We start from the raw sequence: 27330 nt of genomic DNA, 5'->3' as shown, positions 1-27330 counted from the left end.
GCTGGCAGCCGCCATGGTCCATGGATAGGCGCCCTGCGAGAGGCCGGTGGCGGGCGGGCGGCGCTGGTAGCGGGGAGCGCCGGAGCGAGTAGGGGTGGCAGCGCCACAGGCCCGAGGCGGCAGGCAGGTGGTGGCGGGTGGCCGTGAGCAAGTGGCGATGAGACATAGGGGTGGCGTCGGGCGCCAGAGTGATGGGCGGGTGGGGGCTCGAGCCTGGGGTGGGGGCGGCGTTGGGCGCCGGCGCGCAGTAGGAGGAGGATGGAGGAGTGGAAAAGAAAGGGAGAGTGGAGGCCGGCGTCTTATATACTTAGGGTTTGCTAGTGTATTGGGCCGGGCTCCAAGGATTACTGGGCCTCTTACACAATTCGGTTAATTTTGATTTTCTCGGTTAATCGAGGGTCAGAACCGAAATAACCGTAATTATTTCGGTTCTCCAGCACCTGGAACCGAACTGAAACCGAATTTTTTGGTTCTCGATTTTTTCGGTTCGATTCTCGATTTTTTCGGTTTGGTTTTCGGTTCTGAGTTAATTATGCCCACCCTGACCTGGCACTTGCACCCGTCTTAATTTCAGTCAGAAAATGTAGTAGAAAATCATTAGCTTATAATAGTCAGTCCCATTTCCTAATGAAAAGGTCAGAGTAAGTTCTTTTCCTTCTCCCTACTTTCCCCTATACTGTAATAGTAGAATCATCCCTCTCATGACAGGAAGACAAGCGCGCAGTAAGAAATTCATACCACTTCATGATAATTTCAAATTGTGTGACAAGCAACAGCATAAACGAAAAGTTTTACTGGTACATGTGACTAATTTTTTTGCCTCAAAATTGTTCCCTTTTTCTCCACAACTGATGAAGATCCAATCAATGAAGGCTCGTCGGGACAATCCATCTTCCATCACGATAGTCCCGTAGCTACTACTCCGTGTTGTCATGCTTTCCACACTTGTCCACTAGCTTATTGCCACGATGGATACACATGATTTCACTGTCTAGTCAATTTCCATGCCCCTGTTGGATTCATTGTCACATCCAAACCCGTGGACTATGGTTACCATTTAACTTTTTTTTATTCTGAAACCCATTACAGATGTAGATAACCATAAACGCACACTCATCCCTATGAAAGCGTACGTACACATCTTACCCTTATAAATACCTTTGAGATACTAGCTGAGAAATCTTAATATTGGCGAGTACTTCTTAGGATCTTGTTGAATTGTCAAAGTATATGCCTTTTGGAAAAATCAATGTTAATGTTCAAGGAATAAATTAGAATAGATGTGAAATAAAGGAAAATTGATTACATTTTTAGTACACATAAAATAATTTAGTAGTTCGATTACAATTTCGTGTGACCATATTTATACAGGTGGAAGCTGCTTTTCTAAAAGAAACACCATCAACAATCATTTCTTTATAGATACTTTCTTCTTAGATTCACAATAGATGGAGAGAATTGGTGAAACGGCATCCATTCATAATTCCATAGCTCTATGCAATTGGGTCGAACGTGGATTTTGCAATCGTACATGTCAACGACGTACAATAATCTACCTCGAGACTTTTTCAAGCAATTTTATAGAAGTTCAAATTAACCACCAAGCCCAGCATGTTCTGTTCGGTAGAAAAGGTTACACAATCTCAAAGCATATTTGGATGGTTTGCATGTCCATTTGGGTGGAAGGAAGAGGCAAAAGACAAAGGGGAAACGATAAGGCCAATCATGCGTCAATTATACTGTCACTTTTACTGATGAACTGAAAGCAGATATCTCACCTTCCTCGGAACTCATCGCTTACAAATAGCCATGTTGCACCACGACCTCCGATCCATCTCTCCCCAGAAATGGATCCCTTGTTCCTGTTCATAGAGCTGCTCCCTGTCCTCTGCTTCCTCATCCTGTACTACCACCACCTGCAATCCAAGAAAACGAGCCCTTTGGAGCCAACCGAATGGCCGATCGTGGGGCATCTCCCCGGCCTGGTCGCCAACATCCACCACTTCCACAACTGGGCCACCGGCATCCTCACCGGCACCAGCTACAACTTCGAAGCCCGCGGGGGGCTCACCGGCCTGCGCTACTTCATCACCTGCGACCCCTCCAACGTGCGCCACATCTTCACGTCCAACTTCGCCAACTACCCTAAGGGCGACGAGTTCGCCGTGATCTTCGACGTCCTCGGCGGCGGCATCTTCAACGCCGACGGGGAGTCGTGGCGCCGCCAGCGGGTGAAGGCCCAGATGCTCATGGCCGTCCCGCGGTTCCGGGCCTTCACGGCGCGGTGCAGCCGCGACAAGGTGGAGAAGAGCCTCCTGCCTTTCCTCGCCCACGCCGCCGACGAGGGGACGCCGTGCGACCTGCACGACGCGTTCCTGAGGCTCACGTTCGACATGACGTGCGCCCTCGTGTTCGGCGTCGACCCTGGGTGCCTGGCGATTGGCCTGCCCGTGGTTCCCTTCGCGCGCGCCATGGACGACGCGCTGGAGACGCTTTTCCTCCGGCACATCACGCCATGCTGGAAGCTGATGAGCAGGCTGGAAATAGGCCAGGAGAAGAAGATGGCCGCGGCTCGGAGGACGATCGACAGCTTCGTCGCCGACACCGTCGCGAAACGCCGGGCCGACAAGCTCGAACAAGGCATCAGCGACTCGGCCGACCTGCTGTCGTCCTTCATCTGCAACGAGGACTCCAGCGACAACGATGACGTGTTCTTACGTGACACGACGGTGAACCTCCTGCTCGCCGGCCGCGACACGACGGGCGCGGCGCTGTCGTGGTTCTTCTACCTCATCGCAACGAACCCACGCGTCGAGCAGAAACTACTGGACGAGCTCGCGCCCGTCGCCTCGCGGAAGGGTGCCGCGGCCAGCGGCGGCATGGTGACCTTCGACGCGAGCGAGCTGGGCAACCTGGTGTACCTGCACGCCGCCCTGTGCGAGTGCCTGAGGCTGTACCCGTCGGTCCCGTTCGAGCACAAGGCGGTGGTCGCCGACGACGTGCTCCCAAGCGGGAAGGAGATGAAGGCGGGCGACAAGGTGCTGGTGTTCAGCTACTCCATGGGCAGGATGGAGGGCGTGTGGGGCAAGGACTGCGCGGAGTTCCGGCCCGAGAGGTGGCTCAGCGAGGAGGCGGCGGGGACGAAGAAGAAGAAACTGCGGTACGAGCCGTCGTACAAGTTCATCTCCTTCAACGCCGGGCCGCGGACGTGCCTGGGCAAGGAGATGGCGTTCGTGCAGATGAAGACCGCGGCGGCGGCCGTGCTGTGGAACTTCGCCGTCGAGCTCGTGCCGGGCCACGTCGTGAAGCCCAAGCTGTCCATCATACTCCACATGAAGGACGGGCTCGCCGTCAGGGTCAGGAGAAGGGACGGCGTCGCGCGTCACGGCTAGCTAGCCGCTCATCACGAAGCACACGTCTCCTCGGCCATGGAAGCACTAGCTAGCTAGTGTGTTAGCTACTGTATGTTACTACATACCCGGCTGGAATCCAACAATCTACCCAGCACGTTTGCGTGACACGTATCAGTACGCATGTGTCCGTAGCATCTACGTGCATGCGTATGCTACTTTGGTGTCTTTACAGTAGCTGAAAATACGGATCGGAGCTTCCATCTACACCGTTGGCCAGCATACATACGTAGGTACGGTTGCGATGTTCTTTATATCATATTGCTTCAGCTCAGTCATGTGACGTGTGATTGTACCAGTGTTCTTTATGTGAGAGTGATCCAACCCCCATGCAAACTTGCTTTCTTCATTTTGCCTTCTAGAAATCTCTCATTTATTTCTTCAAAAAGAAATCTAGTTTTAGAATCTAGTTTTTCTAAATTGACACCGCATGTTCCTCCATCATCAATACTAGAGTGCAAATTAATTATGTGGGTCCATAGCACTTGCAATTTGTTTCCACACACAAACCAAACTTTTTTGATTAAAACGTTTAGAAACGTACTGGCCCTTTTCTTCTTCTTTAAGGATGTTTAGGTGTCATTTTCCCTATCTTTTCAAGGAGATTGGACCACAAATTTTCTCAGGCCACATTGTTAATTATATTATTTATTTTAGTTGTTCTATTATAATTTATCGAGTCTGTATCCTTCTTTTCAAGTAGGAGTATACGTACTGCAAGAGATAGGTCACGATTTTCTGACCATGTTAATAATGTCGAAAAGAAGACTGTGTAGTACATGGATTCCATGGTAGGGCGTCTATTCATAGCATGCGCGACTAACCGCTGTATCATCGCACATGTCCGATGGAGATAACAATATTCCAGAACAAAATAAAAGATCGGAGATAATGTTCCAGGGACAAAAATTGTAGGCAAAATAAATTGTTCCAAATGTTCTAAAGATAGAAATTGCAGGCAAAATAAATTGTTCCAAAATATTTTTATCTTGTTTTGAAATATTTTATTTTATTCTGAAACATTATTATCTCCAGCGAATATGTGCAATGATACGATGGGTAGTCACACGTGTTACGAATAGACGTCCCGGTCATCTGACCCGGGAAGCCAGCGTTGTACCTAGCAAAGCCCCTGCTAAAGCATCAATCCCTGTAACTTGTAACCACAGATACTACTGTAGCAGCGACCAAATACAGTAGTCAATCAATGCTCCACTACTCCAGGTGGTTGGTGGCACGGCAACTTCGTTCGCGGTGGAATTCTGGGGCAGCTCTTTCAAAAAAAAAGAGAAGAAGAAGAAGAAGAAAGAATTCCGGGCCGGGCAAGGTGGGCTGGCTAAGAAAGAATTCCGGGCCGGGCAAGGTGGGCTGGCTGGACCATGCTTGCACTTGCACAGCGGGGATTGTAGTGTAAGCTGGTGGCACTGTGCAGGCACAGGAGAGAGCAAGCGACGCCGGGCCGGCGGAGCGCGAGGCGATGTGGCGCGCCGGCAGCCGCCGAGCCGGAGCCGGTGACGGGCAGCCATCAGTGAAGCGTTGATCCAGCACGTGCGTAGCATAGCAGCAGCTTGCATTGTATAGGAAGGAGCTCAGCTCTTCACTCGCTGGAGATAGCGGGCAAATCGATTCTTTCTCCGGCAAGCTAAGCCAGCCATCGAGGCGCGCGCGCGGTGGGTCACGTCGGCCCGCCTCTCTCTACCAGCTTCGTCCTCTTCCTTCTCTCACGCGATGGCAACTCCGGTGGAGGAGTCGGCCGGCCCGCGGGTGCACGTGGATGGGTGTTGCCTGGCACGAGCGAGTTCCGTGCGCTCGCACGCGCGTCGCGTGTTCAAGCCCGACAGGGCTCACGTCGCGTGGGGCAGGGTGAGCCTGCCTGATCACCGGGAAGGCCATCCGGCCGTATCACAAACCCAAAGAGTGGTGGGAGATGGTGGTAGCGTGGGGATGCGGTCCTCACCTCTCGACTCGACGGGGAAGAGGTAGCGAGCTTCTGCATAGTCGGAACGCCTAGATAGGTAGCTTCACTGACGACGGGCTCGTGGGGTCGTCTCGGAGCCTGGCCGACAGAACGATTTCGAGCTAGTACTTTTTATTCGTGTCGTGGGGCTAGATTTCCTGCTTCCACGTGGTGATCAGCAGTGATCTGGCGTCATGTACCACTAACTCTACTCGCTCGCTCGACTGGAGCAGAGCAAATCTGAAAACTAGAGTGAGGCTTTTGTTCAGCCTCTCCTCGTGAGAGGCTGGCTACGGTGGACAGACACTTTATCCAGCGCGTAGGAGGCCTACTGCAGGCCGGCCCTGGCGCGGTTGCTGACGGCCGGCCCATCCGCACTGCACTAGCCTCGCCCGCGTATTTTCCCAGCCGCTAGGGCGGTCCCCCGGTTATAAGCTAATTTAGATGAAGATTATTAAGAGGTTATTTTAGATTATTCTTTTATAATAACGTGGATGGGTAATTTAGAGGCTACATTAGACTACTTGCATAATGGAAAACGTCGGTAATCTTTTTTAAAAGAGAAAACATGGTAGATCCTAATATGATTAGAACTACCAGGATGATGTCTGGATGTTTATCTTATTTTCTGAGAAGTTCCAGGATTTATCTTTTATTTTCTAGCGCATCTCCTTACGTGGATGCTTCAAAAGAATCCTTGGATTAGTAATACTCCCTCTGATATAATGCTTGGTCAAACTTGGCACGGTCTCCCATACTAACATGTGTCTCAGCTCTTAATCTCCCCCATATATACACTATATTGTTTGTAGCAACAAACTTATAGCCAAATGAAAGCACTTTTAAACACAAATCTCATGACACTTGGGACTCGTAGCACTGAAATAACAATTGATTTCCATGCACCGTATACATACTGTACAAACGGAAGAGTTGTACTAACACAAGTCTCCCATCCGACAAGGTGTGTAAACAAAAGCAGTATCTATAACATCCCCAAGATATGGTACTTTCAGTGGGCCTAAATCTTGAATGTTTCAGCTCTTGAAATGGCAAGCCAAAACTCCTTCATTCGATAGAAACAAAAAGACCACTTCTTTAAAGGGGTGAAACCCAAACAAAGAAATATAGGCGAAGCTGTACTAACTTCTCACCCCTATCTTCAATGCCAAGAACATTATCGTCATCGGAATCCCACTGCAAATCCTCCTGCACCTTCACCCCTTGGCTATCATCGTTGTGGCGGTCACCATCCTGTAAAGTCCAAGGCCTGTCGATCCTGCCATCACGGTTGCGAGAGAGATGCACCACCAAGGGCTCTAGGTTGATGTCATACTTGAAAACCCATTCCATCCTGCCATCAGATTCATCGAGGAGCAAAACCTGAAGCCGGTAGTCTTGGTTCTCAATTACCGCGCAGTACACTCCTTTCTCCGATTTCCCAAGATACATTTCATCATACACTCTCCCGTCAATACCCGCAGGCAATTTTATTACTTGGTACTTGTTATCCTGCAAAGACGAAGTCGTTGGGAGAATGTTAGTAAATCACATACTACTTTATTTGAATAAACAATAATTTTTTGGAGGAACTAACAATCAAATTAAAGGAAAAGAAATTGAAGTATACTACTGTACAATGTAGGAGGAGTAAGAAACAAGTGCTTACCGCATAACAAAATCACCTTGGCAGTGCACGTATAGCGTTTCGTGCCGGCAGACGGCGTGGCGGTATAGAGGCTCCGCGGCGGACCGCACGCCGGCGACGGTCCCTGCGGCGGCCCCTTCCCGGACAAAGGGCCTTGCTTCCCACGCTCCTATCCTGGATGAGTAGACAGGTATGCTGTACGGCGACGGCGGCCACTCCGATTCCAATCCCTCCAATGCTTGGTCAACCAAGTCGGTATGGATGAGGAGCACCTGGTAGTGCGGCGACACCGTGGGGTCGAACACGAGGTACGCCTCGCGCCAGCCGAAGCCGCTATCCAACCTGCTAGCATCAGGAGGGCAGGGGGGGCAGCCGCACGCACCGCCGTGTCGCCGGGTTCACGACGCAACCCTCGAGCAGGAGGAGCCCGTTGCAGCACTGGTCGATGAAGTGCGGCCAATCCGAAGCCTCCGCGTAGTCCTGGAGCCTCGCCGCGATCCGGGGCCCCGCCGAGGGCCGGGCGAAGAACTCCGGCGGCGCCGGCTCGTGGCTCAGGCTGACGAAGATGCCGCCCAGCGAGATGGGGAGGAGGTCCCCGCGCAGCATGCGGCGCGCGTCGATGGTGGCGCGCCACGCCCGGCAGACGCAGCGCGAGGCGCTGGAGGACGGCCGCGAGCACGTCGTCGTTGTCCATCCGTCGGGTTCGGTTCCTTCCTTGGCGTTGGGGGATCTGTCCAGCACGCACTTGGTCTGCAGATTACGCGGAAGCCTCTGCTCGAGCGGCCTGGGTCGGATCCCTTTGTCCGTGCGAGCACGGGATACGTGTGTTTGCACAGAATCCGGGGGTCGACCATAGTTCTTTTCCCCCCACGCTGGAGTCGTTCCTCCAGGCCACCATCTGTGCTATTGGGCCGCCTCGTCTTCCATGTCTGCGGAGAGGTCGCGTGAGTACCAGGAGTCCACGCAAACTGCAGAACCGCAGCAGCGAGGAGCCCATCACGAGCGTGTAGTAGGCCAGGAGCACTAACGGGCCCGCACGTTGGTGCTGCTGGCCTACTACACAGCAGGTCTGACCGAGAAGGCCGAGCACGAGGGCCCGCAGCTAGCTTTCTGGGTTGGTTTCCGATATGCAATTTCCAGCCCAGCCTACGTACTTTTGGTCACTACGTAAACGGGCCGCAGCGGCGGCGAGATCGCGCCCGGCGCCATGGCCTAGCTCGTCGCACTCATGACTCAACCCTAATCTCGTTCGCCGCAGTGCACTGTAACTCTGCTACAGCCACCCTAAAAAAACTCTGCCACACAGCCTACACTCCTCCCTCGCTCACCACTCCCCAGCAACGGTCTGTCGGCTGTCCTGATTCCTTGTTCTAATGCCATGGCGATTATTCGCAGCCAATAGCTGCTTATGCTGATGCTATTTGCATAGTAGAAATTGGAATATTATAGAAAACGTATTGTTTGATATGGTCAGTAGTGAAAAAGTAACCATGCTTGGCAGTTTTCCAAAGAAACATGTACAAGACTTGGTACTTTGCAGCTCGTTTTCCCATTCAGATAAGATGAACGGATCTCTGACAGACTGCGCCTAGGCCTCTGTCAAGTAGCACTCGGATCTCATCTGATGTCAGGACAGTTCTAGGAACAACAGCGCGACATGTCGCGACCATCACAAGTTTGACACGGCCCTTGTTGGGCGCTAGAGCAGCAGGTTTTCTAGCAAACATTCAGAAATGTACGGCGAAGAGCTTAACAAGTCAAAAGGAGAACAGCTGCACAGCACAGCACAGCTGCGGTTATCAGGTCAGCAATGTCCATCAGCAAAAGCTAGACACCAATTAACCAATGGTACCACCAGCTACCACCAAACCCTAGAGTTAAAGATCTGGTTCTAGAGCATATGGAAAGTTACTTTTCCACATTAAATCCAACCAAATGACACCCAACCTGCTCCTGCAAACCTTGAATGAGAAACTAAATACGTGCTGACTAGACCTAAAAGTATTTTCCTTTGGGGAAAAAATTACAAGAGAATTAATGTACTCCTAGAACCCTAAGCAGGAGAGGCTAAGGTGACAAGCTCACAGACCATCTACCAATTCCAACCGAGAATCAAAATAGCACCCAGAACTGGACAGTTTCTTTCCTGAACAGGTCGCCACCTCTTTTCCTCTCTCTCATCATGGGGGATGCCACCCTCACATGGCCAGAGGAAGAAGAGCCAAAAAACAATCCCCTCTGTATTCCACTCCACCACCTTGAAGAAACAAACATACACCCCCTACCATCAAAATGCCACACCATGCCCCAATGCCTTTGTCCAGACGCTCCCACCATGCTTTCGCATCAGTAATCTGCAAGCACAGGACGAGATGAGCACAGGTTTGGTAAGGAGGAACAGTGGGTCACATATGGCAAAACAAGGAGATTGAGGGATAGCACAAGGACGGCCATGGTGCTGCCCGTGCTCATATTTCCACCAACTCACCTTCCTTCTTCTTGACCAGGCTCCGGGCGAAAAGCAAGCAGATCACCAGGAAACCTACGCCTACGGCTCCCCCGAGCACAATGGCTACAGTCTTGGCTGTCTGCTGCCCTGAGAAGCACAACGGCAAGAGGCAAATCGATTGGATCAGAATAGGGGCAACACGTCTAATCATGGGAACAATCATAGATGCATATCTCCGGAAAATCCAGAAAGAAAGGCGAAAGGCAATGAACACAACTTTTACCAAAGCTTGAATAGACAGATGCATAAACAAGGCCGCAAAATGGAACTGCAGTAAGCTACTGCCATATAGTACCCAAAGAAAGCTTGAGCCAAACAATGGGGGCTCACTGAGGTTCACTAATGCACATCTCCTAAGTTGAACTAATTAGCAGCACAAACATGTAGAATGCACCAAAGAAAGAGGGAGGATATGGCATGGAGAACAGGCCCATCCATGCCTGTCAGTTTGTAAATTAAACCAAACAAGATAGGAGCAAGACCATGCCATATCTCTATCAAAGTTCCACTTCAAGGATGTAGCCACCTATCTATAGTGCTGGACCACATGGGTTCTAATCTATACAATGAGCACCTGAGAGGGGACTAATCTAAACAAAGATACCCAAAACAACCAGAGTCCCCCAAAGGAACAACCAAAAAGACACCCCAACAATCGCTATCAATCAATTCTAAAGCACAGCTGAACAAAGAGCATGGCAAGATCTCACCTACATTGGCTACACACATACAAACAAATCCACCAACAACAATTTTACAATCAGAGATTAGACACCCACGCGAATCTTAAAATGTTACTAGTTCAGAATGTTGCATTTGCTCGGTTCATCAATTTAACCAATCTATCCGTGGACGGATCAACAAGCAATTGAATTGGAACGCTGAATGCAAGGAAACTTGCAGGCGCGGCAAAGGCACCCAATTTGCCGGATTGATGTGATTAGCAGGTAAGCCAGGAGAGGAGAAGGAACTGACCTCCCATGCCTCCGCCATGGGGCACGCCGTGGGGGTAGTAGCTGTAGCTAATGTAGCACTTGTCGAGGTAGACCTGGCCGGAGGGGGCGCCGCCGCACTCGACCTCGACGTGCTGCACGGCCTGGGTGACGCACTGGCCGCAGTCCCCCGTGGAGAGGTCGCCCTCGCACTGCGCCATGGCGTAGACGGCCTGGTAGCTGGTGGCGACGAAGCCGCCGGAGCTGGTGGCGACGCCGCCCTCGAGTGCTGCGAAGGCGGTGTCCCGGCGCACCTCGAAGTCGCCCCCGCCGCCGCTGCCCGTGCCGCAGGTCTTGAAGAGCATCTGGACGCCTGAGACCTGGGGGAAGCCGGAGACCTCGTAGAGCGCGAGGCAGCCGGCGAGTTGGACCCGCGCCGCGACGGAGGCGCCGCAGACGTCGCGCCAGGAGGACATGGCGCGGGAGACGCAGGAGGCGCAGTCGGAGCCGGAGAGGTCCCCGCGGCACTGGAAGAGGCCGAAGACGGAGGTGGAGGAGCCCGCCGAGGAGGGGGAGGAGGTCTTGTAGAACTTGGCGGAGCCGGCCTGCGCGGAGAGAGCGCTGGAGAGGGCGGCCACGGTCGGGGGCAGCGCGCCGCCCGGGAAGCTCTGGTTGGCGCAGCCCTTGTAGATGAGCGCGTCGAGGTCGGCGCACGACACCAGCAGCGGCGCGTGGAGGAGGAGGAAGACAGCGGCGGCGGCGGCCAGCAGCTGAAACCGGCGCGCCCTGCCCATCGAGAATCTCAGGGTCCTCGGGATCTCTCGCCCCCCTCTCTCTGCTCTCCAGCGCTCTGCCTCGCCGCGGTGGTGGTGGTGGTGGTGTGGAGTGTACTGGCTGGCTCTAGCTCTACTGGCGTCGCCTCGCTCGCGGCTCGCCTGCTGGGTGGGTTGCCTCCGCCCCGCTCTCGCCCACCACACCACACCACCCCACCGTCAGGTCAGGTGCTGAGTTTTCTTCTTCCGTTTCCACCCCCTGGTTGGGTTTCTTGCGCAGTCGTTTAATGACGCAGTTAATGGGGAAAGACGACGGGAAAGCAAGCATTTTTCTAGTGTGATGAAGTGAAGAGTTGAGGAGGAAAAAATTGGTCGGAAATCCAAAACCACCTTGGCAAAATTAGTGCATCCATCCAGGCAAATGGAGCTAGTATGAGCTTTCTTCCTCATGAGCGATCAGCTTTGGTCACAAAAGGGATTATGGATTTCAAAAGCAAATTGGTCTAACGTCTAGATAGGAGAAAGATAAAGAGGATATACTAGATGTTATTGTCAAGAAAGAGATTCTTAATCTTCCTTTGTTTGCTATTAGATTATAGGGGTGTTACAAGGGGACGCTTTCGAATAATTATGTCGCTCTTGGATAGGAGAGTGACTTCATCAGGTTGACAGTGTCTCACGCTGTGGTTGTTAGTTTACTCGCATGCAAACAAAATCCTAAGATGTTGCAATAGATCATGCTTTTGGTGTGTTGGTGCTTGGGGGTAAGCCTTGCAAATTTGGAGTTCGTGAGGCCAATGGGGGTGCAGCAGATTTTGGATGCACGGTGCATCCAGATGTAGGGCGGGAGCGGGACCGTGGGCTTGTGGCATTTGCCGTGCCCTTGGGATCTTCTGCAGTTCTAACTCCTATGTCTCAAACTCTAACCTATTGCAACATTTCCCTCCTCTCCGAAGGCATTGCCAGTGCTACCCATCACTTTCAAACAAAGTGGCTTCGTAACGTAACGGCTACCAGTTTGTGTAGAGTATGTTATAAACTAAACTGTTTTAAAGCAGTTGTGTTGTGTTAGCAAAACTCGCTGCTCATTATACCTTTTGTTTGCAAGCTTAAAGCTCCCACTAACTGTATTTTTATGTGAAGTAAGCTAGGAGCTGTTGCACCGCATGCATTGAAAAATATAGTTAAATTGCTAGTTTTCTCCTTCATTGCTGTGTAGCTTGACATGGCTCTGTAGCTTGCACATTGAGAGGTTTAACATATTTGGTAAAACACTCTGCGACATCTGGCACCTTTGATGGACGCAGCAGGATGGGCTCCTGACGTGCCATTGCTGTGGTACCTGAAATGAATAAAGCTGCACGATACATTTCAACTCTAGGAATAACTTGCTCAGACGGTCATGGCCACAAGGACCCCCCGACCCGACGCTTTTGTGCGCCACAAAAAGCAGTTTTTCCCCAGCAGATCACTGGGCTCCCTTTACTACTTGTATGCATCCTTTGAGCAAAGTGAAACAACAACAGCGGCAGCAACAAGGGAGACTGGGAGAGGTATCAAAGCACGAAACTTCCCCTCACTTTGATCGCCTTTCCTCCCCTTTGGATGATTGCTTCTCACCAGGTGCAAGACCCTTTTCACTTTCCATCAGTGTACCCCAACACAGATTCACCTCCTAATGTAACAGAGCCCATACCTTTCCTCCTTGGCTAATCCCAGTCACTTTCCCTCACTTTTCCTGTCACTCCAGTGCTAGTAGTACTAACACCATCACACTAAAGCAAGGTAAGTGTGCTAAGCAACCAAGCGAGGGGGCCGGACCAGATGGTCAGCTGGCCGGCGTGCTCGGTTCGTCTAGGGCATTTGGGGGCACCACCTCCTAGCTTTTGGCCGAGGAACTTCCACGGCGGTGGTGGTAACTTGCGATGCACATTTATAGGTCTTTCCACCACTAGCCACTTTCATTGTACCTTTTGCCACCATGCATTTGGCCTAGATGAGCGCAAGGGTATGCCACCCTAGTGGGACAAATCGCTCCCACGAGATTCCAGGGTCCCCGGTAAAAGTGTGCGTATCATATGTGCACACTGTCGGAGACATGCGTCCAGCGTCCATTGCATGGGCCATGGTCCAGCATTATAATCGGAGCAACAGCTGCTAATGATTTCCACTAATGAGATTGTCTCCGGACACTGCAGCAAGAGCGAATCAAGATGTTTGTTAAGTATCATGACAGTGACAACTGCAAAGCGGTCTACATGGCCGGCAATAGCAGCACACTAGGACTGAGCATTTTTTTGGTCAACCGCAGCATCAAGTTTGAACAGGGTTTCGTTTTCCTGGTCATGGTCGGCGAGAGCCTGGCGGGTCACAGACACACAGTCCATAGACCACTGGTTGGCAACGGTGGAGTCGAGCCGCGCTGCAGCAGCGCAGGGTGTGGTGGTAAATGATTTGCTCGGCAGCTCGGATTCAGGCATGACCGGATGATCATGACCCACACGGCCACACCACACCACACCACAAGGTCGCCTGGGGGTAGGGGGCTTCAGGATTCGCTGCTCGCCTGCCCGTTCATCACTGAAACGTCGAACGAGTAGGTGAAAAGCGAGGGGAAGACCTGCTGCCTGCCTCGTTGCACATTTAAGCCGAGCCGGGTGAAAAGGTCCATCTCCATCAGCGCGCCATGCTCTGCCAGTTTTCCTCCAGAGGAACGAGAGGGAGCGCCGCTGTGACAAGACCCTTTTCTCCGTTCCACAGTGCATTGGTCCCTTTCAATTCGGATTCAGACTTTCAGAGGTTCACGGCAACCTTGGCAGACGTGTGCGACCGCTTTTTGCAGGGCAGTTGCAACGGAGTTTGATCTGATCAAAGATTCGTCCTGCGCTCCTGTTGGCCACTGAAGAAGCCACTGGTTTGCGAATGCTTGAGACCGAGCCAGGTTGCCTGAAGAAGAGCTCATCCCCCAGCTTGCAACGAGCGTTCTCGTCTGAAAGAGGGGAAGCGGTCAATATTCAGGTACAATGCTGCGAGCTAAAGAATGTTGGAGAAAGTAAGGAAGAGCTCATCAAGCTTGGCGTCCTACAGCTACAGGGTACAGTATGGTATAACAGCTGTTTGCAACTATTAAATTATATTGTTAGGAGGACGGAGAACACACACGTTGCCCAAAAATCTGGCCTGCTTGGCTGCTCCTGCATGCTGGTTTCTAAATTATTATGACATTGGCATGCTACCTGGACGGCTGGACTCTTCTATTTGTCCAGTTCAACTTCTGGTGCCCACCCTCATTGCAATTTGAAACAAACCCTGACCATCTAGTTGAAACGAAAAGAACATGAGTTTTTATAGAGGAACTTTGATGTAAATGTGATACCTGGAGCCCTCATGCTTGGTCTCTGCAGGTTCCTTCTTTCAATCCTGTTTTCCTTTAGTCCTAAAAAAAACCCTTGTTTCCTTTTGCAGCTTGGATGAATAATGACTTCGGGGCCCATAACTTATAAAGCTTGCAGTGCAGTTCTTGAGATCAGATCGCAGTTTTTTGCATCTGGAAACGATTTTCCGAGTCTTAAATAATAGTCAACTTGTCCTGCTCCCTCACACATGCACAGAAAAGGAACTGTTAGCGCAAATTCTTGGGTTCTTTATTGCAGACAAGAATCTTCACTCATGACAGCACGTTTGCAATGAGACAAGGATCATATGTGCGAATCACTAAAATTTTCGACTATTGCACCGCCATCTCTTCCTGTTCTCGGTGGCAGAATTTCAACAGCGGGAAAACAATTGCATGGTAAAGAACCGAAGCTTTCAGACTCCAGCAGACATGGTAATTTAGCATGCACATGCAACCTATTAAGCTAGAGTGGAACATGGCAGATCAAGGTATCAATACTCAATAGAAAAGAACACATTTTCTCTAAAACTAGCAGCACCTTGTGCCACAATGATACACCCAACTGGATAGCTGCAACAGTACTTTGCAAGACCAAAGCTCTAAAACTTCTCTGAATAATGCAACTTTTCAGCCAAATAGCAACATTGGAGTCCAGCCACTGATGCTGTCGCATGATAAAATGTATGCACAATCCTTGAACAAGTGTTTCAAAATGCATAGAACCAAAAATACCGTAAATGTTATACACTTATACTCCAGGTCCCCATAAAATTAGCACTGCAATACAACTCTGCAAATTCAAGAGGACTTATGCAGAGGCACCAACTGGATTTGAAACAACAAGCACACTGAGAATTAACCCTTCACTCATGTCAACAAATAGAATAAATAATTAATACCAGCAAGTTTAAGTAGAATATATTGCATGAGAGGTAATTTCACATTTAACAACTATGATCAAATTAAGGTGATTATTGAAAAAAGGAAATTAACATATATCAGATAATCATGTTTAGGCTGAAGTTGGATTCTATAAAGAATGTTAAACATAATTAGCTGGTGATAATCATACAACTATGTAGCTTGGCTTGATATTGCTCTATATAAGTATGGTGCAATGTCACGACAGGATTAATGTTGAGAAAATTCAGTAGAGTATAAAAGCGAAACAACAAAAAATGAATGAAGAGAGACATTGATTGAAATCTCACATGTTCCGATAGTGCATTTTTTGCACTACTCTTGTTCCCTTGTTCCCTCAAATCAACAAGTCTTCTGCTGTGGAGTTAATTGCTTTCAACAGTCATCAATGGGATGCTACACAGCTACAGACAAACTGAGGAATGCTACTTCCTCTCAGCAGTTTATATTGCCGGAAAGAGAAGAGCAAACCAGCTCCAGGACGAAAACAAGTGGCAACTATTAGACACGACTGAACTGGGGCATCTGAGAGACCCCAAACAGTTAACTAGCAGGCAAAAATGGTTCCCAAAGTGATTGCATATAAAGAGCATCGCTGTCATCCAGATTCATGCTTCATGAATCACAAGATGGTATGGTGTCTGAGCAACACCATGAAACCGCAGTTCTCTTCAAAATTTCAATCATGTAATGAAGGGACTCACCCTACGGACTAATGGACTATGGTAACCAGCACAAGCAAGCTTCCAATAAACTCTGCAGTAAGTTCTTCTGGACTCACATGCTCTATCTGAAAAACCACACAAATGGTTCTGGGACCATAGTTTATCCTCAGGATTAAGTACCTCACCAGTAGTCTCTGCAGCTGCAAGCACCTTTTTTAATCGTGTGGTACCTATTGACATCCCTAACTACAATTACTCTATCGACCACCATGCTTGCGTACTTGAAGAATTCATGACAATGAGCACATATTCTCAAGTTCTTAACTATTCTCAACACTTTTCCTGATGGTACAGCACCACTGATCAACCCATAAGCGAGGGCCAACCTTTCGCTATGATGCCATAACCCCTCGTCCACCTCCTTGTACCCTAACTTCTCTACCTCTTGAATCAATTCATTCAGCTTGTCATATATCTCCAGAAGTTGTTGGTGCCTTCTTTCATTCGCGACAAACACATGTACCTGCCCTCTAATCTCAATCCAACTCCGACCACCTTCCTTCCTGACTCCACAGTCCCTCATTGCAGTCCATGACGCAGCCTCCTCATCCTTTTTCCCTGCTGCTGAGTAGACATTGGCAAGCATGACATAAGTTGAGTCATCCTTGGGATTAATGGCCAAAAGCCGTTGTCCCATGGATTCTGCCATGTCAACCTTGCGGTGAACCACACAGCCCATTAGAAGCGTCCGCCACACCGCTGCATCCGGCTTGCATGGCATTGTACAAGCAACACTCTCTGCATCCTCTAGACGCCCAACCCGTGCCATTGCACCCACCACACAAGTATAATGCTCAAGGCCAGGCTTCATATTGTACTTGGACTGCATTGCTTCCAACCAAAATTCAGCCTCAGCGGCCGCTCCGGCATTACTACATGCTGTGAGAACAGCAAGGAATGTTAGCCTATCAGGGGCAAAGCCCAGCTCTATCATCTGGTCAAACAGTCCAACAACTGCTTGCACATCTCCCTGCTGAGCATGCGCAGACAACACTGCATTCCACGTGATCAAGTTCCGGTCACCACCCAACCCCTCAAACACCTTCACTGCGTCGTCCACAACTCCGGCCTTACCATAAGCATCCACCAGAGCGGTCCCAACAGCCACGTTTCCATCAATACCGACCACCACCGCATGCGCATGAATCCCACAAGTTTGCTCCAGCGCAGCAAGCCCTGCTGCCGCCCGGAGAGCACCGGACAGTGCATACATGGTCGAATCAACAGCCTTTGAGCGCATATCCGCAAACACAGAGAGAGATTCTTCGTATTGCCCATTCTGTGCGAGCCCAACAATTGTGGAAGAGTAGCATACGTGGTCCCGACTTGGAACGGGGATTTCATCGAACAGGTGGCGCGCGGCCGTGGGAGACCGGGATCGGGCATACAGGGTAATAAGGCAAGAAGCTGAGTAGGGGGACGAGGAGAGGGCGAGCTTGAAGGCGAGGGCGTGCAAGTGTGGCGCGAGGGACGGCGCCATGGAGCGGAGGAGGGAGGAGAGCGGGCCGTCGGCGAGGAAGGCCGGCGACGCGCCGAGGACGCCGCGAAGGAGCGAGAGCGCGGAGGACGGTGAGGAAGAGGAGGCGGAGGCGAGGGACGTGGTGAGAGATCCGGCGGTGGGGCGGAACGGGAGGCGGGAGAGGAGGGGCAGCGAGCGCGACGGCGGGTAGCGGGAGAGGAGGAAGCTGTATGCGGCGCGGGAGCAGGAGGCGGTCTTGACGAGGACCGCGTGGAGGACGGCCGGGTCGCCGCCCCCTTCGACCATCGCGGAGGCCGCGGCTCTGAGGGACGCGGCCGCGGCGAGCACGGGTGGCGCCGCGTGCGGCCGCGGCGGCATGCTGGGGTGTGGGGTCGGGGGCGGCGAGCCGGCGGTTTCGGGGGATCGGCCGTTCCGGACTCCGGAGTGGCGGCAAAGCGGAGAAGAAAGTTTGGTGGTGGTTTTGAGCCGTCGGCCCTCTTCCTCGGCGTGGCCCGAAGTGTATTTGGGCTGGACCAAATTGGGCATCTCAGGCTTTTGTGGCTGTAGAGATCTTTGGGCTTAATTGGTTCCATTCTCGGTTCAGATCCATGTCAGGAAAACGGTATGTTAGCCCATCTGTGATTTTTTTTAACTCAAAAAGAAAACTGTGATCTGTTTTTTTTCAGAAATCTGTGATCTGTTTTTTATACTACTATACTAGAACCAGCTGACTTAAGTCCTGTCCTGTTCCCCATTTTATTTCTCACTTTTGCACGGAGCACGCTCTTTTTGAGCGACAGCTCTAACGCTGGTGCTAATGGGGTGGTACCGCCCCCCTATCAACGCGGTGCAGACGGGAGACGGTCGAGTGGGAGAGAGAGGGCGGGATGGATCCCGCCGGACGGGAGTGGGCGCTATCACCCCGCTCTCGCCCGCGTTGGCAGGTGCGCGGGGGCGGCAGGCGGGCGGGAGCGAGGCGGCGCGCTGGCGTCGGCGTGCGCGGGCAAGAGGGGTGGAGCGGGAGTGACGTGGCGCATTTCTATTGGTCCACGTGGACTATCCATTGAACTAGCCGTTATTGACCGTTTGAACTCCAAAAAATTCAAAAAAAAATTGCAAAAGATCCCAAATTTCATCCCTAACCCCTCTATAAATACCCCACTCGGGTTTCACTCCTTCCCCACCTCCATTTGAGCTCATTTCTCCCATCCACACTTCAATTTCACTTTTCTCTACGCCATACCTTCATCTACCACGAATTCGAGTGAAGGAATGGAGGCTGAAATGATCGATGCGTTCCAAGCGGAGTATGAGGAGGCGATCCTCAACCTTGAAGAGGAGTCAAGCAGAAGGCGACGTCGTCGATGCTACATCAGGCGTGATCGTGAGGGTGCCCATGATCGGTTGTTCCAAGACTACTTTGCCGACAACTGCGTTTATCCTCCAAATTACTTTCGGCGAAGGTACCGAATGAGGCGTCAACTTTTTCTACGTATTATGCGTAGATTAGGTGAGTACTCTCCATATTTCACCCAAAGAGAAGATGCTTGCAACCATCGTGGTATCTCTCCGCTACAAAAGTGTACCGCGGCCTTACGCTTGTTAGCTTATGGAGGCGCTTCGGATTCGATAGATGAGTACCTAAAGCTAGTTAGATCAACTGCATTAGATTGTCTAGAGAAATTCTGTGAAAGCATCATTCACTGTTACGGGGATGAGTTTTGCCGTCGACCAAATATTGTGGATACTCAACGTCTACTAGCGAAAGCCGAGGAGCGTGGCTTTCCGGGCATGCTAGGGAGCATCGATTGCATGCATTGGCAGTGGAGAAACTGTCCGGTGGCACATGCGGGGCAATTCACAAGGGGGGACATAAAACATCCCATCATTATCTTAGAAGCCGTTGCATCGTATGATCGTTGGATCTGGCATGCCTTTTTTGGAGTGGCCGGGTCCAACAACGACATCCATGTACTCAATCAGTCGCCGTTATTCACTGATGTGCTTAAAGGAGAAGTACCCGTAGTGAACTTTACGGTTAATGGACATGAGTACAATAGGGGTTACTACCTTGCCGACGGCATCTACCCCTCTTGGCCGGTGTTTATGAAGGGTATTACTCTTCCGCAGTGTGAGAAGCATCAGGTATTCACAAATGCTCAAGCAGCTTGGCGCAAAGATGTCGAATGTTCGTTTGGACTGCTCAAGTCTAGGTTCAACGTTATAGCAGTTCCCGGTGAAAGTGCATCTAGGCCTCTAATTGATTTTGGTGATTTTTTACAATCACAATTTGGGGATGCTTTGATGAAGTTGTGTGCAGGAATAAAATGAAAGAATTGAGAAGAAGATGAAAAGAAGGTCCCCAATTCAAATATATATGATGGTGGAGTTCACTGGTGATTTAATTCATATTTTCATTTTGAATTTGAGTATAGGACCACCGTACTATAAAGAGAGATGCTGTCGATTGATCCAGGTTGTCAAAGTGCTTCAGTTTGAGATGAAATTCTTTCTTGAGAAAATCTACCTTCTAAATTCATCTGGGACAGATGATCTGGCCCTAGGCCGGATGATCCGGCCTGCCAGCACATTTTCCTCTGCCCCAGGCCGGATGATCCGGTCTCTAAGTCTGAAACCTTCTGTCGCCCCGGCCCTGGGAATTCTGGAGAGCTTTTCGTGTTTAAATGAGTGCTGGGTCGGATGATCCGACCCTAGGCCGGATGATCCGGCCATGGGAGTTGCGTAGTGTATTTTGACATATTCTGTTGCTTGCTCGGATGATCCGGACTAACACCAGATGATCCGGTACCCCTCAGAAATACACATAACGATCACTTGAGGTGGGTGGGGTATTTATATCCTTTCACCCCCTTCATCCACTCCTGCTGCTTCCCACGACCTAACACACCTCCACAGCATTCATTTCAATCCTCCCCTCCATCCAAGAGCTTGATTCTTGTAAGGACTCACCTAGGGATTGAGAGAGAGTGAGATTTGGGGTGTGGGAAGAGAGCACTTCGTGGGCTTTCACTTGTTCATCTCAAGAAGCACTTAAAGCATCTTTTGATTTGTCGATTTGCGTTTGTTACTCTTGGAGCCCAGCTCCTAGATGGTTAGAGGTGCCGGTAAGCTCCCATTCCTTTGTGGTTTGAGCTCCCGAAAGTTTGTATTTCCTCTTTCTTTGTGAGATCAATAGTAAGTAACTCAATTCTCCTTTATGGTTGATTGTGAGAGACTTAGGGCTAGTGACAGCCCGGCTCTTTGTGAGCATCTCAACGGAGACGTGGCTCCTTTGTGGAGTGAATTTCGGATTAAATCTTGTATCTTCATTTACTTATTGTTGTTCATATCGTTCTTGAGCTTGTTTCGACCCGATCTACTAGATAGGTGTAGATCTCTGTAGGATCACTGAACCAGTAAAGAGGTCTAGAGGGGGGTGAATAGGCCTGTAAAAACTCAACTCCAAATTCTCGTTAGAGGAGAGTACGGCACTGCCGTGCCTGAGTGCAGCACTGCCGCGCTCAACAGAACACAAATTACAGAATTCAAAATCTGACGAACCAAAAGTAGATCGAGTTAATTTCTAGGTTTTCTGCAGGTGTCAGCAACACATATATGGAACTAAAACAGAGAACACCACAATAGATAAGTAGATCGGCCTCAAACCTAGAACGAAAAAGTAGCTTAGCAATAAAATAAATCAGCACGCGAGACAAAGATTTATCCCGTGGTTCGGCGTCGCCACAAAGGCTGGCCTAAGTCCATGTTGTTTAGGCAGCCACAAAAGGCTTGAGCTTCACCACAAAGGTTGGCCCTTCCTCGTTCTCAAGTCAAGAGAGTGAACTCTTGAGATGAGAGGTAAAATCACTAGCTGCAAGAGAAGGTTACAGACCTCCCAAGGCTGCCACACGAAGATGCAAGCTCAAGAGCGACGCCTAGCCGGCTAGGAGCAAGCTCCAAGAGAAACAAACCCTAGAACCGCCGGCCAAACGTGAACCAAATGCTCTTTTAAGTGGGGGAATCAGTAGATCCGCTCTCCAATCGAAGTTTGCTGCCTTTTCTCTCAAGATTTAGTGGTTGGATGTGAAGATCCACTTGAGAGGTGAGTTGGGAGCAATGGTGGAGAAAGAGAAGAGTTCTGGTTCTTTCTTCTGCGAATATGAACGTTGGAGAGCTCTGTATCGAGGTCAGTTACCGTTGGGGAATTTATACCCCTCTGGTCCTAACGGTACATTAAGTGCAGCACTGCCGTACCAAGGTCCGGCACTGTCGCACCCATCAAAACAACTCTGCTGGATGTGAAATTTTGCTGGCTGTTTTGGTTGAGTATGAGGATGTGGTTTTCAGGATTTGAGCATTTGGTTCAACAGTTGGACAGTTGTTCTTGGATCTCTCTTTATAGTACGGCTTTTTCTTAAACTCAATATTCAAAATATAAAATAAATTAAGCCTTCATGAGTCAAGATAGCCATCATATAGATTTGGAGGATCCTCCAACCTGTACATCATCCTCCTTTTTAAATTCCCTGCATGTCATCTCAATGAATCTCATTAGTTCCCTAATTAGGTGGTCATCAACGCCAAAACCCACAAAGAGCTTGATTGCACTTACAATCTCGTATATTGAATTCCTGCATAGGCTTTGCAATATTTTTTTACCAACTTTGTATTCAAAGGGAATCGTCAAAAGTTAAGTATTTTGAATTTAGTTGTTGGTTATTTTCTCCCGGCTGGAAGATCTGATCTTAGGCCGGATCATTCGCCGCCCGGAAGATCCAACCCTGGGCCGGATCATCCGGAACCCGGAAGATCCGACCTTGAGCCGGATCATCCGGCCGCTGATATTTTTCTGCCAAGATTTTCAGAAAAAATTTGAACAAGGCCTATTCACCCCCCTCTAGGCCTAGTGTTGGTCCTTTCACATGGACGCTCTTACTCACAGCGTACTCTTGGGTTGATCATGCGTGCATGTTGTTATAAACGATGACGAATAAACGATGAAAGTAAATAGATCAAACTGAAAGGGGACACGAGATTTAACGTGGAAAACCCAACCAATGCGGAAGGGAAAAAAACCACGGGCGCCAGCCAGCAAGAACTTCAATATATCAAGAGTCGGGTTACAACGCCGTGCGGCGGCTTACAAGAATATTAACGTTAAGGCGGGTATATAATGTGTACGGCGACGGGCCTCCGCTACGCTCCGTCACAAGTCGGCCTTTTATGTGCAACTAAATTTGGAACATAACTCAACACATGTGTCATCCTACACAACATGATCATCGATGACGAGCGTCCGATTTGGACGAGATCTATGAGACAGTTGCGTCCAATGTCGGTCCGGCGATCCACAACGATGCACCATCAAGCCTAGCTGCCAGAATTTAGATAGACACCGAGATGAGAGACTCACCAATGTATGCACAGCTCCAGCAGTATTTGTTTGAGCATGTGTGGGCACATAGTCATCCTTAGATTTATGTAATTTTTTATTTGTTATGTAATTTTTTTATTTATTATGTAATCGGTAACTTTTTAAATTGAATAAAATTTATTTCTTGAATTCTTTTGTCGTATTCGAACAAAGGAGGTTGAAATAATTAAATCTGGAAAAGAAAAGCTGACGTGGAGAAAATAGAAGTGAGAGCTACATTGGAGGGGTAGGGTGAGAGCGGAGTAAAAGTAGGGGTGAGAGGTGACGTGGCGGGGAGATATCACCCCCCACCACCAGAGTCAGCCTAACGTGCTGCAAAATATCGAAACTATGGCTCTAGAAAAAAAAAATCAGCAGCGTACAGAAGCTAGCACACGTGTACCGTCCTCGATGTCCTCCTTTAACACGTGTTAGGCCACGACAGACGCGGTTGGGGTCTCCCAAGGCCCAGCTGGCCAGCTTCCTCCACCAGGCGTCCAGGCCACAGCTACTCACGAACGGAAGGCACCCGCCGCGGAGGAGGAAGCGACCCCTCGCCGGCGTAAATCACGTGACTCCCCAGCCCATGTGTGATGTGTATCCCATCGCGGCCGCCGGACGCGCACGGCAGCCGCTTCCAAAAGAAAGAGAAAAGGCCGGAGGAAAAAAAACACACGAGACCGAGCTGGAAAGGGGATCGGCGACGGCGAGTCACCGCCATGCCGCACGAGAACGTGACGTGAGGGCCGCCGTCGCCGAGCCCGTCCAATCCCAACGCGCGCCCCACACGGCCACATCGCCCGCCCTCCACCGTAGGCGAGCCCATCCACCCGTGGCCCGACGCATGCAGCAGCTGCTGCAGCTACCGCGGGCCCTTAAAAAGCAGCGCACATGATTCCATCAACGCCGCAACAGCAGCAGCATCTAGCGAGATCCCATCACCACCCCACCTTCTGCAAGCTGAGCTCTGCAAGGCGTCGCGGTGTTCGGCGGTTGCGCTGAGGAGGGGGGCTTGTGAATTGTGACGGGCTGGTAGCCGCCATGCTCGTGAGGAGCGCCTCCACGCCTGTCCTCGGCGCGCTCCTCCCGCCGGGCTGCCACTCGCCGGCTGTCACCTCCCCGGCCGTCCACTTCGCCGAGTCGCCGGCGGCGGCCTACCACCCGCCGGCCATCTCCTGCCACCTCGCCGGCTCCGGATCCGACCACGAGCGCTCGCGCGGGCTCGGTCCCGGCATGCGCCGCACCAGCTCGGAGGGCAACCTCGACTCCCTGGCCGGCCGCGCGGACGACCCCCACCTCCTCCCGCCGTCCGGCAAGTGCGTGCCGCGGGCGCGGCATGTGCCGCTCGAGACCATCCAGTCGTTCACGGACCGGCGGGCGTCCACGGACGACGAAGACGAGGAGGAGGACGACAACGACGATTTCGAGGCGGACCGCGAGATGAGCTTCGGGCAGTTCAGCTTTCTCGCCGGCGGCGGCAGCACGTACTCGCAGGAGCACCCGCTGTTCCTGGCCAGGGGCCTCGGGATCGACCGCCTCGGCTCGGGCCTCCTGGGCGCCGACGGCGGCGGCGGCGGCTTCGGCGGCAGCGACGGCGGTGGCAGCAACCTGGTCACGTCTGGCAACGGAGGGGACCGCTCCGGCATCGAGATGCATTACAAGAAGATGATCGAGGAGAACCCCTGCAACGGCCTCTTCTTGAGGAACTACGCGCAGTTCCTGTACCAGGTCACCAGCAGTCTCATCTGTTCTACTGCCAATTTGGGCATTCAGATCTTGCAGAAAGACAGAGCAACAATCTCATTTGTTCTGACGGAACCTGAACAATCTCATTTGTTCAGGTGAAAGGGGATTACTGGAGGGCAGAGGAGTACTACTCCCGCGCAATCCTCGCCGACCCGGACGACGGCGAGCTCCTGTCGGAGTACGCCAAGCTGGTTTGGGACGTGCACCGCGACGAGGAGCGCGCCTCCAGCTACTTCGACCGGGCAGCCAAGGCTTCCCCGGAGAACAGGTAATGCTTACACACCTCTACCCTCGTCGCTTCGTTCTGTTCCATTCCACATCACCGGCGTGAGCTCTGACCACCGGTTCCGTCCACGGATGCAGCCATGTCCTCGCCGCGCACGCCGCGTTCCTGTGGGACACGGAGGACGCCGACGAGCCTGAAGACAGCGGCAGCTGCGCGCTTGGGTACGCGGGGTTTGCTCCCGCGCATTCCTCTCTGGCTTCGGCAACAATATGATTTGAACAGCCTCTCTATCTGTCCCTGGATGAAGCTAGCATAGTACAGTGCTAGTTTGTGTTCGTTTCAGTAGTAGCTTGATAATAATAATAAAAGATAATAATACTAGTGAACATAGGCTGGTGCAGGTGCAGCCTGTGTGTACTTGTTTACCTTTCAACAATGAGCAAGCAGATCCCAGATTTCTGCTAAACTTCTGTATCCTTAAGTGACGATGCAGAGCTAGCCTGCTGCTATATATAGAACTAGTTCAGTTGTTCTAGTCGAATGGCGGTGTAGCCATGTGATGATCAGACTGCGTTCACTGTCGTGCTGCGTTTGTTGAATGTTGATGGTCTGCTGGATGTGATTGCGACAGTAGAACTAACATGCTGATGATGCTAATCTGTTGACCTCAAAATGTCAAATGAACTCGCGGTTCATAGTTTCAGCGGGTGATGCGGCCGTACTATTGGGCTATGAATCCGGCTCGGCCCATTAAGCTATCCAGGCTATATATTGGGCTTTGATGACTCTTTCCAAACCCCCCGGCCCGGTTCCTCTCTCCGGCATCCGAAAAGAAAAACGAAATCGGCGCTTGCGGCTGCCTCCTAACTCAGATAATAATAATCCTTGTTCCTTTCTTTTGGTTAATTTAAAAGGATACGAAGTGCCACTTGATCTACCACGAGTAGCACTTAAAAACCTGACCTTCTTTATGTGTTCAGATGTATCTCGATAGTTTTCATGGGATAAACCTATAACTGATGATGTAATTTGTCTGTCAAATACATACTCGACACATGCAGGATGAGCAATTGGGTTTCACAGTGAACTCTGTGATCCAAGCTCTGCTCCATTAGCAAAAGCTGGATAATGCTCCCAAAAAATGAACGTCTTCAACAACCACTGATGGAGGTTGTGGCCAGAGATTTTGCAGAGCTGCCACAGGATATTCTGATGGATATGTTTTCTCTTCTGGAGACACCTGATTTAGTGCGGGCGGGCTCTGTCTGCTGCTCCTGGAAGGCTGGAACTCGGCGTATACTAGCATACGTAGCTTTGGGCTTTACAAATGGCCCCAAACACCTTGCCTCTTCTACACCTCTGGATCTGCTGGAGATAATGCTGCTTTCCTCTTCAGCCTCGTGGAGAAGAGGGCCTACAAATTAACTCTCCCAGAGCCACCCATCCACAGAAGGTACCTGATTGGATCGTCACTTGGATGGTTGGTTACTGCTGATGAGCGTTCTGAGATGCACCTTGTCAATCCGGTCACTAGTGAACAGATTTCTCTCCCTTCTGTCATAACCGTTGAGCAGGTGACGCCCATTTTTGACGAAAACGGTGTAATTTTTTCTCACGGCACATGGCAGGCTCCGTTGCTGGACCACCTTCAACACATTCTTTAAGCAGATTGCGGGACTACCTCTTTCATAAGGCATTTCTATTTTATGATGCATCTGCAAGAAGATATATCGTAGCGTTGATCCACAATCCATTTGGGCAGCTTTCATTTGCTTGTCCAGGGGATGAAAAGTGGACATGGCTGCCACCACACGCAAATTTTGATGACTGCATCTATAAGGATGGTCTGTTATATGCAGTGACATTGCTTGGTCAAATTGTCGCCTTTGATCTCAGCGGGGCTGTGGTCACAACAAAGAGTTTACGTTATCCAGGCTCCATGGGGTGATTTTCTGCTAGTTCGGAGACCAGAAGTTTGGATAAAAGAAGCACCACCGGTTGAGCATGGGCATGCATGTACCGAGCAGGCTACGTTTGAGAACAGAACTTGGAGAATTGCAATATATAAAGTTTGCATTGCATCCAGAAGACTAGAGCAAATAAATAGCTTACATGATCATGTCTTGTTTCTCGGGCATAATCAATCACTTTGTTTCAATGCTGAGGAATATCCGGAGGTCAAACCAAATCATGTCTATCTCACTGATGACTCTT

The 27330-nt window shown here is 50.6% G+C and overlaps 6 protein-coding genes across 7 annotated transcripts; 3 read left to right on the top strand and 3 right to left on the bottom strand.

The window, feature by feature from the left end:
* The first annotated feature begins 1775 nt into the window (after positions 1-1775).
* Positions 1776-3746, top strand: LOC112873495 (noroxomaritidine synthase-like). Its single transcript, XM_025936453.1, has one exon. The coding sequence runs from the start codon at positions 1848-1850 to the stop codon at positions 3390-3392; it is 1545 nt and encodes a 514-aa protein (XP_025792238.1). The 5' UTR covers positions 1776-1847; the 3' UTR covers positions 3393-3746.
* Positions 3747-6339: 2593 nt separating this feature from the next.
* LOC112873434 lies at positions 6340-8224 on the bottom strand. Its single transcript, XM_025936381.1, has 4 exons — positions 8170-8224; positions 7377-7812; positions 7090-7189; positions 6340-6879 (listed from the first exon to the last, which is right to left on the bottom strand). Exons 1-4 carry the CDS (start codon positions 8222-8224, stop codon positions 6466-6468), a joined length of 1005 nt encoding a protein of 334 aa, XP_025792166.1. The 3' UTR covers positions 6340-6465.
* A 517-nt stretch (positions 8225-8741) lies between these two features.
* On the bottom strand, positions 8742-11585 carry LOC112875956 (cysteine-rich repeat secretory protein 3-like). The gene is made up of 3 exons (XM_025939967.1): positions 10500-11585; positions 9504-9611; positions 8742-9369 (listed from the first exon to the last, which is right to left on the bottom strand). The coding sequence occupies exons 1-3, from the start codon at positions 11248-11250 to the stop codon at positions 9362-9364; spliced, it is 867 nt and encodes a 288-aa protein (XP_025795752.1). The 5' UTR covers positions 11251-11585; the 3' UTR covers positions 8742-9361.
* A 1909-nt stretch (positions 11586-13494) lies between these two features.
* On the bottom strand, positions 13495-18142 carry LOC112876303 (pentatricopeptide repeat-containing protein At2g03880, mitochondrial-like). Of its 2 annotated transcripts, none has more exons than XM_025940383.1 (3): positions 15838-18142; positions 14606-14825; positions 13495-14218 (listed from the first exon to the last, which is right to left on the bottom strand). In XM_025940383.1, exon 1 carries the CDS (start codon positions 18107-18109, stop codon positions 16394-16396), a length of 1716 nt encoding a protein of 571 aa, XP_025796168.1. In that variant the 5' UTR covers positions 18110-18142; the 3' UTR covers positions 13495-14218; positions 14606-14825; positions 15838-16393. The 2 variants fall into 2 exon arrangements, with proteins under 2 accessions (XP_025796168.1, XP_025796167.1); XM_025940382.1 differs by having other exon boundaries at positions 14606-14818.
* A 5653-nt stretch (positions 18143-23795) lies between these two features.
* LOC112873039 lies at positions 23796-25657 on the top strand. Its single transcript, XM_025936071.1, has 3 exons — positions 23796-24872; positions 24986-25158; positions 25254-25657. The coding sequence occupies exons 1-3, from the start codon at positions 24186-24188 to the stop codon at positions 25387-25389; spliced, it is 996 nt and encodes a 331-aa protein (XP_025791856.1). The 5' UTR covers positions 23796-24185; the 3' UTR covers positions 25390-25657.
* A 623-nt stretch (positions 25658-26280) lies between these two features.
* Positions 26281-27064, top strand: LOC112873433 (probable F-box protein At4g22165). The gene is given in 3 exon segments (XM_025936380.1): positions 26281-26406; positions 26409-26732; positions 26735-27064. Coding segments are annotated over 3 exon segments (780 nt in total).
* Positions 27065-27330: the final 266 nt, after the last annotated feature.

This window comes from Panicum hallii, chromosome 9 (assembly GCF_002211085.1).
Source record: "Panicum hallii strain FIL2 chromosome 9, PHallii_v3.1, whole genome shotgun sequence".
Taxonomy (NCBI): domain Eukaryota; kingdom Viridiplantae; phylum Streptophyta; class Magnoliopsida; order Poales; family Poaceae; genus Panicum; species Panicum hallii.
This window is presented reverse-complemented; position numbering and strand designations above follow the sequence as displayed.

What these genes read in the sequence shown, in the direction of transcription:
- LOC112876303 (XM_025940383.1), bottom strand. Translation starts at nt 18,109, where the DNA reads ATGCCGCCGCGGCCGCACGCGGCGCCACCCGTGCTCGCCGCGGCCGCG.
- LOC112873039 (XM_025936071.1), top strand. Translation starts at nt 24,186, where the DNA reads ATGCTCGTGAGGAGCGCCTCCACGCCTGTCCTCGGCGCGCTCCTCCCG. An exon ending in ACGCGCAGTTCCTGTACCAG is followed by an intron (nt 24,873 to 24,985) that starts GTCACCAGCAGT and finishes TCATTTGTTCAG; the next exon opens with GTGAAAGGGGATTACTGGAG. An exon ending in AAGGCTTCCCCGGAGAACAG is followed by an intron (nt 25,159 to 25,253) that starts GTAATGCTTACA and finishes CCACGGATGCAG; the next exon opens with CCATGTCCTCGCCGCGCACG.
- LOC112873434 (XM_025936381.1), bottom strand. Translation starts at nt 8,224, where the DNA reads ATGGCGCCGGGCGCGATCTCGCCGCCGCTGCGGCCCGTTTACGTAGTG. An exon ending in TGCGTGCGGCTGCCCCCCCT is followed by an intron (nt 7,190 to 7,376) that starts GCCCTCCTGATG and finishes CTACTCATCCAG; the next exon opens with GATAGGAGCGTGGGAAGCAA. An exon ending in AGCCTCTATACCGCCACGCC is followed by an intron (nt 6,880 to 7,089) that starts GTCTGCCGGCAC and finishes TCGTCTTTGCAG; the next exon opens with GATAACAAGTACCAAGTAAT.
- LOC112873495 (XM_025936453.1), top strand. Translation starts at nt 1,848, where the DNA reads ATGGATCCCTTGTTCCTGTTCATAGAGCTGCTCCCTGTCCTCTGCTTC.
- LOC112875956 (XM_025939967.1), bottom strand. Translation starts at nt 11,250, where the DNA reads ATGGGCAGGGCGCGCCGGTTTCAGCTGCTGGCCGCCGCCGCCGCTGTC. An exon ending in CCATGGCGGAGGCATGGGAG is followed by an intron (nt 9,612 to 10,499) that starts GTCAGTTCCTTC and finishes TGTGCTTCTCAG; the next exon opens with GGCAGCAGACAGCCAAGACT.